We start from the raw sequence: 12,841 nt of genomic DNA on the forward strand, positions 1-12,841 counted from the left end.
AAATCTTTCTGAAGTCACCTTTGACAGTTTTTGAAGTGATGTTAGTCTTAGTATGTGCACTAAATTGTTCCTCTGTGGCACTGTTCCTCTGTATAACCCAATAGGAAAAGTCAAAATTCTTAGGTATTTTATTATAAATCCCTTTTCTTTTTATTATAAGTCCCTTTTCATACATAAATAGCAAGCTCCACAGGGCAGAAGCTCTGCCTTTATTTTGCAGAACAGGAATGAGGGCACTCCCTGACACAAATCTTGATTCTCCAAAGGGTAAGCCAAACTCTGCTGACTTCCCCTTGATGGAAGAAGGCAAGCTTGCAAGTGTTGGTATCAGGGCTGTATAAGTGAATTTTCAAGGAAGTATGTAGGGAAACATACCTTTTCCCTGTTTTCCCAGTGGTTTTTACTCATCTTGGTTTTAAAACTTATAGGTGTGAGTGTGTGGGGCATGTGTTTTCCAACTGGTGATCCAGATGTGCACAATAATTGTTCTTATATTTCTACCCAGTAGCATTTCCTATATGTCAATAATAGATTTTAGATTTTTGTGTGTTTTTTACTTAGAAGGCAAAGGAGGAGGCTTTTATATCCTCTCCTTACTTCTTGTAATATATGGTGTGTATTAGCTTGGGACAGTGAAAGTTTGTCTGGTTAGAACAAGGTTTGTTCAATTTCAAATTACTTTTATTGGTGGTTGGTTTTCTGGTTTAAGGTGTTAAATTGGCACAATTCCATGGACAGCTGCAGGAACTGCTCAGATGCTTTGGAACTTTTTAAAGGAATGATGGAATTAACTTTTGTAAATTTTGAATGATAGAACTTCTAGGCACATTTGTGGTAGAATTCTAAGCTTTTTGGTTGTTTATAAGTTTAAAAATATGAAAAAACAACTTTCTTCCTCTCATCCTGTCCTGAGATTAATACTGAAAATACCTACAAACAAAATTTCCTGCTTTTTATTATAAATCTGAATTTTTTGTATTAAACTTGCATACAGTTTTTTTGTAAAAGGAAAAGCCATTGTAAAATGGCTAGCTCAAATTTGCTGTGTTAGTTTTTTGGAAAACACTGAGTTTGCCATAACTACATCTAATGGTGCATTGATGCTACTTAGTTCTGGAATAATTTAATGGGATAAAATAACTCAAAGCTAAAGAAAAAAGAGGTTTACACAGTATAGACTTAGTTACAATAGTTGTAAAAATATCATCAAACTTGGTATTCATTTTGTGGCTAGCAACTGTACACTAAAGAAACTGTTTTGAAATGTAAACCTAAAAAGAAGAATGACTCTTACAACATGTGAAGTGTTCCTGTTTATAGAAGTAAAAACATAAGCACATTTATTTATTTATTTATTTATTTATTTATTTATTTATTTATTTCAGAGATATAACAACAATGAAAGGTACCATTGTTGCTCAAGTAGATTCAAGTGAGTCTTTCCAGGAGTTTTGCAGTACATCATGTTTGTCCTTCTATGAAGATAAGCAGAATCCCTCAAAAGGAGCCTTGAATAAATCAAGATGCACAATCTGTGGTAAACTAACTGAGGTCTGGTTGACTGTTTTTTGTCTTTCTCAATAATGACATATTAATACCTTATATTCTGAAATATGAATACTGAAATTAAGAAACTGTAAAATCTTGAGGATTTTGAGATACTAAAATATGCAGGTTTAATATTCACAAAGAGCAGCTGAAGGAAGAAAGTATTCCAAGAGCTTGATATTTGAGAAACTTGAACTGCCTTTTGCTGATAATGTGTTCTGTTAGGCATAGAATCTTGTAATTATAACCCAGATCTCTAACATAAAATAATTGCTGATGGGAAAAGGTCATGATCCACTGTATTACCTATTTTTTTTTCTGTATGTTTTGAAAGGTAATGCAGATGGTCTTAGACATCTGTAGAATATGTGTAATTTTAAATTCTCATGAATATATGTATTTATTCTTGATGCCTTCTTGATTAGTGAGCTCAGCATAGTTCAGGCTACTGCTTTACACAGCATAATGTCTGGCCAATCCTCATATGCCAGGTTTTTCCATTTTATAAAACTTGCATTAATTGGCCTGCTCTCATGCAATTTCCACACCCATCCCTCTGGTCTTTCCTTCTAGGATAAAGTGTAGATGAGTCTAAGAGTGTTTTCCTAGTATGTTGGAGACAACAGAAACATCTCTTTCTGTTTGTGTATTTCATGGTCATTTCAAGGTTTTAAGTAGTGAGATGGTTATTTAAATGTAAGACTTCTAGCCAGTCTCTTAGTTTCAGGCAACTTTGTGCTTGTCGAGTGATAGAAAACTTATTTGTTTTTATTTTTTAGATTCGTCACGAAGTTAGCTTTAAAAATATGACTCATAAGCTGTGCAGTGACCATTGCTTCAATAGATACAGGATGGCAAATGGTTTGATAATGAATTGCTGTGAGCATTGTGGGGAGTACTTGCCCAGTAAAGGAGCTGGAAACAATGTCCTTACTATTGATGGTCAGCAGAAAAGATTCTGCTGTCAGAACTGCGTTGGTGAATACAAGCAGGTAATGACTTCTTTACCTATAAATTAAAGTTAAATAAGCATTAATTGTTCTTAAGTTTATCCTGGTACTAATAGCATGGGTTTACTTCTCCTAAGAAGACATAAATAACAAAGACTTATGGAAATGAAATTGATGCCAGCGAGAAGAAACTATCTGCAGTGGACCTTTTACTACTATATCTTTTTGATGGTGCTGTAATAGTGATACATATTTGTTCTTAATGAAAGTACAATTGAAATTAAATTTTGTTAATAATTTCAGGTTTCTTCTGTTGATGGTATGTGAAGTATATTAATAGCAAGCACACTGCACAGGCTTTACTGGTCCTTAAGTTATGGGGTTTTTTATATAAAAGCTCACTTGGATGCAGTTTTGAAACATGAAAAAATATTCAGAGCATAACAGATTGGTCATTGCTCTGAGAAGACTCTAACTGGTTACAGTTAGACTGTGTACTTGCAGTATGTCTCATCTCCGTTGTACAGCACAGGATTCAGAAAATTATTGTCGTCCTTCCATGTGTCAAATTTTATGCTTTCATTTTATTTATTTGGTTTGTTTTTCATTTATTTTTAAGACTGTTAAGATAGCAGTAATTGTGTTTAAATATAATGCCAAATCAAGAAGTCTGATGCTGATGTCTTATATTTTGCAGAGCCAGCTTAGCTCTGAGCTGCTGCTAATGCTGGCTAGAAGGTTTAAATGTTAATCACAGTATTTATAGTATAATAGGATAGCTCTGAAATATTAAATATTTCAGTGGAGGAAATAGAATATGGGGATTTTGGGGATGTTATTTTTTGGGTTCTTCTGATTGATATGTTCTGCTTTGGGGTTACAGGGGAAGTGTTCTGACAGGGCTCTTTTGCTAGAAAATTTGTTTCTGATTTTGAAATGCACACTTGAATATGTAAGTGGCCACTGTGCTGCACATTGCTCAGGGCTCATTCTTCATCTCTTCCCCTTTTTAAGAAACCAGTGGTCCAAGAGAAGAGGCATTGCAGTGCTGTGTTGTAAAGTTCATTAATGTTGCATCACGTGTGCTTGTATTTTCTCACTGGACACTGAGCTCTGGTGCTTTTGGGGATGGCTTTTGCTATGTATGTGCTGTATTGAGAAGAGCAAAGCTGGAAATGTGTAAACAGCCTCATTGGAAACATAACATAAGCATTATTTTTTTGCCACAGCTGTACCAAAAGGGACAGGATAGGTTTGCAAGCTACTAAAAACATAGGCATGCCCAGGAGCCATGGAAAGACTTGAAGAAACGTTGAATACTGTCTCTTGAAGAAGCAAAAATGCAGGAGATTAACTTTGAACGTGAAACATTCCCCCACAACCAGTGTAACTTACACTGCACATGGAATTATGCAATGACCATGGAATTTTGAGGTTAAATGATAAGTTTGTATTTTAATGACAGAATATACTGTATTTGTTCACAAATCCTTGTATTGTGTGTTTAGATATGTATTTGAGAATGAGAAGAATATGGGTAGCAGGTTGTATGTTCTAGTTTAATTTGGGGAGGAGGAGTAGTTTTGAGTACCAAGGATCTTCACAAGTAGTGTCAAGTTGGTGCATTATTGTGAGAACCTTTAAAGTTGAGACACGTTGTTTTGGTTCGTTCACTTCTGACAGCGGATTTTATGCAAGCAAGTTCTTAATTCCTTTATCAAAAGAAGTGGTACTGTACAACTATAATAGACTGTGAGAACGTTAATTTGAGTGCTCGTGTGCGTCTTTTTTGGAATGATGATTAAGTGTAATTCTTAACCGGTAGATTTCAAATATTCATGGAGTGTGAGGAGTTTGGAGTATTATTAAGAGAAGCTCTTATGGGAAAATCCCGTATGACCAGCCAGGTGCCTCTCTGTTATGAAGTAAGTACACCAGTGGATAAGGGAAGGACTACAGATATTGTTTATCTGGACTTTTGTAAAGCCTTTGACATGGTTCCCCACAATATTCTTCTCTCCAGCTTCGAGAGTGATGGATTCAACAGGTGGACTGTTAGGTGGACTAGGAATTGGTTGGATGGTTGCATCCAGAGGGTAGTGGTCAATGATTCAGAGTCCTGCTAAATGCTGGTGACAAGTGGTGTCCCTCAGAGGTCCATATTTGGACAGGTGTTATTTCATTAAGGAGTGGACACAGGCACCAAGCGCATCTACAGCAAGTTTGCAAATGACACTGAGCTGAGGGTGCAGTGAGACACCTGAATGACAGGATGCCATCCAGAGGGACTGGACAAGCTTGAAGTGAGTCCGTGGGAATCTCAGCCAAAGGCTTCACAGAAGTCCAGATAAAGCACAAAGACCAAGTACAAGGTGCTGCACCTGGGTTGGGCATCCCCCCATGTTAACACAGGCTGGGGGTGAACAGAGGGAGAGCAGCCCTGCTGAGAAGGACCTGGGGGTGCTGGAGGATGAGAGGCTGGCCGTGAGCTGTCAGTGTGCTCCCACAGCCCAGAGAGCCAAACGTGTCCTGGGCTGCATCCAGTGGTGGGCAGCAGGGCCAGGGAGGGGATTCTGCCCCTCTGCTCTGCTCAGAGCCCACTGCAGGGCTGCATCAGCTCTGGGGCACCAGCACAGGGAGGACAGGGACCTCTTGGAGTTGGTACAGAGAAGGGACACTGGCATGATCAGTGGGAGGGAGAGCCTCTCCTGTGAGGAAGAACTGAGGGAGTTGGAGTTGTTCAGTCTGGAAAAGAGAAGGCTTCAGGGTGACCTAATGGTGAGCTTCCAGTAACTGAAGGGAACTTAGAGGAATGATGGAACAAGACTATTACAAGAGCACATAGTGATGGCATAAGGGGAAATGGGTTTAGATTTAAAGAGAGGAGGTTTAGATTAGATATTAGGGAAAAAATTTTTTACTGTAAATGTAGTGAGGCCCTGGAACAGGTTGCCCAGGGAAACTGGATGTTCTATCCTTGGGAGTATCCAAGGCCAGGTGGAATGGGGCCCTGAGCAGCCTTGTCCACTGGAAGGTGTCCCTGACTGTGGCAGAGGGGATTGGAACTGGATGATCTTCCAACCCCCCCTAGACCATTCTGTTGTTATACGAGTATATGAAAGTCAAACTATACAAGTGGAAGTTCCAGTATTTGCCGTAGGTGCCTGAAGTTGCTCAGGACACAAATACTTGAGAATATTTAGTTGATATAATATTTAGGTTTGAAGTTTGTTTGGGTTTTTTTTTTGCTAAGTATGTTTAAGTAGTTCTCTTTTTTTAGAAAAGTTTGAAAAAGACTGGAAAATGTCACTGACAACCCACTGGGCTGCAATTAGTAAATTATGGGTTGTTTCATTCAGTTATAACAGTGTTTCCTTAGAAATTAAGTAGACCTTGCTTTAAAGGAGAACTGCTGGAGGACAGATTTTGGGAGAGTCATTATTACACACTGAAATAAACTTCATGAAAGAAATAATACAGAATAAGTTAATGTCATTTGATTTCAGCATTGTGTTGTATTATTGTGTGTCACATAAAAGTTCTAGCAAATGTTTTCTTACAAACAGCTGTACAATAAATAGGTCTTACTGGTATGAGCTTTGTATTAAGCAGTTTATATTGTAAATGTCATACACCGATCAATATTGCTATATATTTGTAATAGTAATAAATGAAAACTTATTACTTGTACCTATCTATATACTTAATCACAATTTAAAAAAATAAATATTACACTGATTTGAACACATAATTTTTCAATAACTCATCATGGACTTCTTTTTCTTCTTTTCTTGGAATGAAAAAATTAAACTTGTGGGCAGTAAAAATTATAATGGCTTTCAGAATGACAAGTAATTGGATTACTGCAGGTAATCCATCTGCTGCAAAGTGTGTCTTTCCTCTGCTTTAGGCTGTTCCTGGCAGTAAGAAAAAATGTTATTCCTGGGATGGAGTAGGATTTTTCTCAAATGTCCTAAGTCACCTTCCAAGGTGATGGATGCACTTATCTTCCTATGTACCAGTTTCAGAACCTGGTTTAAAAATGATACATACATAATCTTTAATATTGCATTATGAGTCTTGATTTTCTGAGAGGTCATTGTTGTTTTTTCTTTCCTAAAATTTAAAGTAATTGCAGATCTTGGGTGTCTTTTAAAAAGTTATGAAATGCAAATAATAATTTCTAAAATTATTTTAAAATAATAAATTGGCATTACTAATGCTCACTGTAGTTTCATGCAAGAGCAAGTTAATTTCTCTGTGTTGCAAAAGCCATGTGTGAAGGCAGCTAAGTGCAAGTCAAAAAAAATAAAACAATGATAAAATAATTTCTTAAAAAAAAGGTGTGACAGTCTAGATAAATTTGAAAACAAAGCTCTCATTGGAAGTATTTAAATTTTTTAAAACCTGAAGATGACAATTACTGCTAGATTGTACACTCTGACTGTTGCATTGAGGTTCAGACTCTTCACATGTAGAGGGTCAAGAGGAACTTTAATAATGACCCTAAACAAAATGGAAAAAAACCCAAACAAAACACACTAGAAGAGAATGAAATTATATCTGTGAACAGGAACTCACTAAAATGGTCTATTATTGTGCAGATACTGAAGTACCTTATTTCTTTGAGCAGATACTTTCTATAGTTAAAATGAAAGTATAGGCATTTATAAAATTACTGTAATGATTTATTTGAAAATGATGTGTGTGGTAAATTGGAAGTGACCTCAAGTACAGCTGTCATAAAGGTGTTAACCTCAGGCAGCACATACCCAGGTTGCTTCAGTATTTTTGTTTCTGCTCCTATTGTGTGTTTTCTGTCTCCACAAAATGAGTTAACCTCTTTTCCAAAGTAATTCCCATGTTTGTGTCCTGGTTTGCTGGATTTTGGTACAGGCTTGACAGCCTTGTTTTAAGAAACAAGTGGACTGTTTCTGTAAATTTATAATTTAGCTTGTGCAGCCAACCATGCCTTTTAATCTTGAGCTTTCCAACTAAGCTAGAGCAATGTCTGTGTTTGCTTTTAAAAATATTTTGCGTCCTTGCCTGATCAGTCCACGGTGCTCTTGCTTCTACCAAGAAAGTATTTAATGCCTTCCTAGTTAAAAATGTTCATTTACCTTGTCTACTTTGCTTCTGTAACTAAAATTCTTCTTAGAATGTGACCTGGGATTTGCTTGCTTTGGGGGCTTCTTAAAGTGATGGTCTTTATCCATTGCCAAAAAGGAGCGGGAGGAGGGTAAGGTGGGTGGGAAAGCAGCTTTGCTATTTCTTCATAGGCTTTTTGATAGCTCTGGACTGAAGTGAGGCTTAATGAATGTTAGCCAAATGAGAGTTTTTCTAGTTGGAGAGGATGCTTGCAGTGCCTTTTCATTTAGCGAAAAAAATCTTTCATTACTGCATAAAAGTGCATTTGGTTACCTCTTGATTAGATGAAGACATGCTACTGAACATGCTTCAGGAATAACAAGGCTATGCTGTGCCCCTAAGCTATTCACTTACAAGCAATAGAAAAAAACACCCTAGGCAGTTATGCTTCCTTGTTCAGTTTCTGCTCCTTGCCAAGGAACTGCTTCTGTGAAACTCTTTGAACTCATTTGTCTATTTTATCTCTTTGCAGGATTTTAAGAGCCTTCACTGTATACAATAATATGCATGTCAGTTCTGCAGCTAACAATTAATTGCTTGCATAGAGTTTCTACTTAGCCTCATAAAGTGTCTTGTTATCTACTGGTATAAATGCTGTGATAGAATGTCCTGCCACTTAGCACTTCAGTGAAGCATCTAGGGTTTTCAACTTTGTCCTGTCCTGTGCAGTGTCGAGGTTTTTTTTCTGTGCTTCTTTGCTGTTAAGACAGTGTCCTTCCTGTCTTCCTTTTTATCTTGATAGTACAATGAACTACAAAATTTACCACTTCCTGTTGTTTTTACTGTTTTATAAACTCTCATTTCCAAGTGTCTGTTTCAAGAGTAAGTACTCTTGACAGAGTCAGTAATTGTTAGAGTTGAACAGCCCACTTACCTTGAAATGTTAGAAATACTGACTTTTTTTTTTAAATTTTGGTCACTCTTAGAGAAGTTCTGTGGTTTCAGCCAAATCAAACTAGTGTAATAGTGGAGTTTCTTCATCATATAGTAAACCACTTTTGTTAGGTTCAGGTAATACTCAGTTTGGTATTAAGTAATCTCTGATCATACTGTTGTCTCATACTGTGCACACTTCTACAAATGGAGATAGCTAGATGCTGTTTATCCCATCTAACATGGTTAAAAGACCAAAATCTTTATCAACCAAGGAATAATCATTTCTTCTTTCTTCCTGCTTAGTGATATGGGGAGCTTTTTTGAGTCCTCTTGGTATTTATGACCCCAAGTGTCTTGCATCTCTAATGCAAACTGACTCTTAGAAACTATCCTGTTCTGCCTTTTCTTTTACTGTTTATTCACTCCTGCTTTCTGGGACCATTTATTTTGCCATTTTTTCTTTAAAAGTCTTGTCTTCCAACTGTAGAATTTGCTGCTGTTCAGTAAAAATTGTGGTACCAGATTCCTTAGACATTTGAATATAGTTCATCATAACTGTTAAGAATACTATTATGTAGCTATTTTAGAGGATAAAAATAGATGGGTCCATCAGAAATGTTAAAATGATTTTGTAGTTCTGAAGAAGGCTACATAGGCTGTCAAATGTGAGCTGTGATTTGAGTGGCAGCACAGGAGCTTCCTGGAAAGAGGAAGCAAGGAAGTTGCATGACTAGGTATCATAGTTATGGTGGATATAACCACATCCATGCACTGGTGTACCTGGGGTAATTACCTGGGTGGGGTTGGGGGAAAGAGAGAAAAGGCAGGACAGAAGCAGCTGAAACATTCAGTTAATGTAGAAGTAACTTGCTTTTGAGGCAGGTGTTTTCAGCTCTGCCTTTCTCAGAGACAGGAAGACAAGTGTCTTGAGTGTGGGAACAAAACCTGCAAAAAGAGCACTGGCAGTTGGGGATGCCAGGGAAAAATACTGGACAAGTTATCGATGTAACTATTTGCAGAGTTCAGCTGATGGAATGTAAACATAATTCACTTGGTGTTCAAGGCCCACAAAAGCAATTGCTTCATCTTTTCCTCAGAGGACTTGGGCACATGCTTTTGAGGAAGAGTTTACACTTGTTACTCTTGGGGGAGGGATAATTTGGATGCAATATTTTAAGAGAAAATAAGTTATACAATGTCTTCTTTCTTTGCTGGTACAGATACTACTGATATCTGGTTCTTTTCTTGGACATGCATGTTGCCTCAGGTTCCATCAGGCATACTAAGTTTCTGTCCTGGAATTTCTTGGTGTTTTTCTTCATTCTAATCCAAACCTCTTATTCTGCTACCAGGGAGGTTTGCCTGGATTGAGAAGTATTTAACAATGTGTTTTTCCATGGAGTTTTGACTACAAAGAATTTTCTTTAACTGGAAGCAAATCTTAGGGCTGCTACATAGCATTGTGGCAATCAGCTGCTGTTCTGTTATTTTCTGGCCCTTGCATGGGAGAAGCTGTAGCAAGAACGCTCTCTTACACCTTGGCATATCCTTCATCATGCTCTCTTAGCCTTGTCAAGGCAGACAAAGCAGATGATACTGCTTTTTTTTCAGTCAAGAATAAAAGTGTCTAGCACAGATGCCTAGATTCAAGGCAGCAGTAGCTTTATTGGAGTACTGTTGCAGAAGGTTGAAGAACAGAGACTCTCATTAGTCCCAGTTGCAAGCAGAAATGAGGCTTCTAATATGCTGTGAACTTACGGTATTGGTCTGATGTTTATTTTGGAGCTTGATCTTTATTCTTTGTATGGTACATGCAGCATGAGCTCTAGACTTCAGCTTACATGATCCTTTTCAGTAAGATGTAAAGGAAGGTCAAGATTCCTTCTAAAATCATAGTTGCTGATAGTAGCAAGAAAAAAAATTCCTCAGAAACCTTTTAAGTGATTTTTTTTCCCAGGAATCAGTTTTTTTGTTGAAACAATTCTTTCTGTTCTGGAATATGCCACATTCATCTGCTTTGTCTTGCATTTGGATAGCTGCTTCTGTAGCTGCCCATTTGAGTTGAACACTGTCCTAGTGAATGGAAAAATATATCTACAACTCATGACTTGCAAGAGTTTTCATATCACATTGTTTAATGTCTGGTATCTCTCATGAGATACCTATAATGAAATAGACCTTCTGGAGTTAAGTCTCTAAGGATATATGAACAAGTCATGAAAGAATGAGTGAGTTTAGAATCAAATACAATGAGAAGAATTTTCAGACTTCTTCATCAGCCATAGACTTTATGCTTTGGAAGAGGTCAAACATGCAATAGGATCTAGCAAAATTTAGGTCATCTCAATGCAGAAACTAGGTGTAGTAGTGAAGGAGAGATGTAGTCAGACTACTGTGCATCAGGCTTTCCCTCAGAGGGCACTGGGCCTTTATTAGCTTGAAATTTTGCTTCTGGATTGGCTTTGTTTATTTATACTTAGTAGCTTAGATACAGTTTTCCTTACTAATTTGATTGTGTTTTAACTTCAGTTTTTCTTGAAATCACAGTCCTCAAATATGCATGTTTTCATAGGATGCTGTAGATAGATGTGAATTTGCAATGCTTGATACTTTCTCTTGCAGATTGGTTTTGTGTTAATTTCACCGTTGCAGGAAACTTGAAACTGAAGCTAGTTTGAATTTGCAGGTTTTGTCAAGAGGCAGGAGCACAAAATGAAGCTAATACTTGATCTGAAATGAAAGCTAATTGCCCAGAAAGCAGCCTTGGAGAAAAAGACTTGGGCATCCCAGTGGAGAAGCTGAACTGGGGTTAGGAGTGTGCCCTTGCAGGAAAGATGGCCAGCTGGGTCCTGGGTTGTCTCATAAAATGCCTGACCTCTGGAGGTCATCTTGTCCACCCCCAGGGTGGACAAACAAACAGGTTCACCTGGAGCAGGTCCTCGAGGAACACATCCATTTAGGTTTTTTAGTGTCTCCAAGGATATTTGCAAGAGTACAGCCAGCAGGACAGGGGAGGTGATCTTTGTGGGCCCCCCCTCTATCCTTCTGCTCTTGAGACTTCATCTAGAGTACAGTGGGCAGTTTTGGGTTTGACAGAATGAAAGGCATTGTCATGCTGGTGGGAGTTCAGTGGAGGGCTACCAAGATGCTTGGATGGCTGGAGAACCTGACTTAGTAGGACAGGCTCAGGAGAGGTTGCTTTGTTCAAGCCTGAGAAGCATAAAGGGGGATGAGTTATCTGATGGGAGGAGACAGAGGAAGACAAAGTTGAACTCTTAACAAGAGACACAACTTGAAAACAAGGGGAAACTTACTTAGATAAAGAAAAAGGAAGTTTGTTTTTGTTTTTTGTTGTGGGTTTTTTTTCAGTTGGTTGGTTTTTGGCAGTGGGTTTTTTGGTTTGGGAATTTTTTTTTTTTTGGTGTGTGTTTTGTTTTGTCTTTTCCTCTCCTATAAGGATGGTGAAATCCTCCTGAGGGGTTTTGGGAGTGTTTGTCCTTGCAGATGCTCAGATTTGACTGGATAAGATCCTGAGCAAACACCTCTGGACCTGCTTTGAGCACGAGGCTGCATTTCACCTCAGGAGGTCTCCTCCAGTCTGTATGACTGTGATTTTCTTCTTCTGAAACAAAGAAGGAAGCAGTGATTTTTAAAACAAAGCCTCAGGAGTTTTGCATTATTTGTTCCCTCTTTGCTTAGTTACCAGTGAAGATTTTGGTATTTTGTTCTGGTTTTCCTCTGCCGGTGAAGATCTTTTTGCATCCTGCTGTGAAGTATCAACAACATTGATACAATTATAAGTTTTCCTTCATTTCTTTTCTAAACACCCACTTTTCCTTGAGGATAATTAAAATATTAGGTATGCACTGTAGTAAGAACCTGAGAAAGCTGTAATGGTTCTGATTAGGGATTGAAACTCCTGCAGTGATGTAAGTGGGCATAAATGGAAGAGTAAGACCAGAGCAGGAACTTAGAATATTTTCCTCTGAGCATTCTCTTGGCTTCTGACTCTCTAAGGTCAGGGCATCCCTTGAACTTCATGTGATGTTCCTGTATGCTATTTTTGGCAAATCTCTTTAGTTAGTGCTTGTCCAGTCTCCTTGTGAACGGATACAAACAATTCTTGCATCCATGACACTCTTTGGAAAGAGGTTCTGCTGATCTGCTATTTGTCACATGAAGAAATGTCTCCTGTTTATTTTCAAATTTTTGTTGATATTCATGTGATTTTTTTTGGTAGTTTTTAATATTGGAAAATACACTGAGCAGTTGATCCATTGTGCCCCACATAATACCATTTTTGGTTCTGTCATTATTCT

The 12,841-nt window shown here is 37.8% G+C and overlaps 1 protein-coding gene across 6 annotated transcripts in view; it reads left to right on the plus strand.

Moving 5' to 3' along the window:
* The window catches only part of ZMYM2 (zinc finger MYM-type containing 2), an 87,034-nt gene that overhangs the window by 27,396 nt on the left and 46,797 nt on the right, over positions 1-12,841 (plus strand). For all 6 annotated transcript variants that reach the window (XM_063148992.1, XM_063148998.1, XM_063148997.1 and 3 more), the window contains 2 exons: positions 1,386-1,551; positions 2,328-2,540. In XM_063148992.1, coding sequence (XP_063005062.1) covers positions 1,386-1,551; positions 2,328-2,540 — 379 coding nt within the window. The remainder of the gene's footprint in view (positions 1-1,385; positions 1,552-2,327; positions 2,541-12,841) is intronic.

The sequence above is a fragment of the Melospiza melodia genome, chromosome 2, assembly GCF_035770615.1.
Source record: "Melospiza melodia melodia isolate bMelMel2 chromosome 2, bMelMel2.pri, whole genome shotgun sequence".
In the NCBI taxonomy this organism is placed as follows: domain Eukaryota; kingdom Metazoa; phylum Chordata; class Aves; order Passeriformes; family Passerellidae; genus Melospiza; species Melospiza melodia.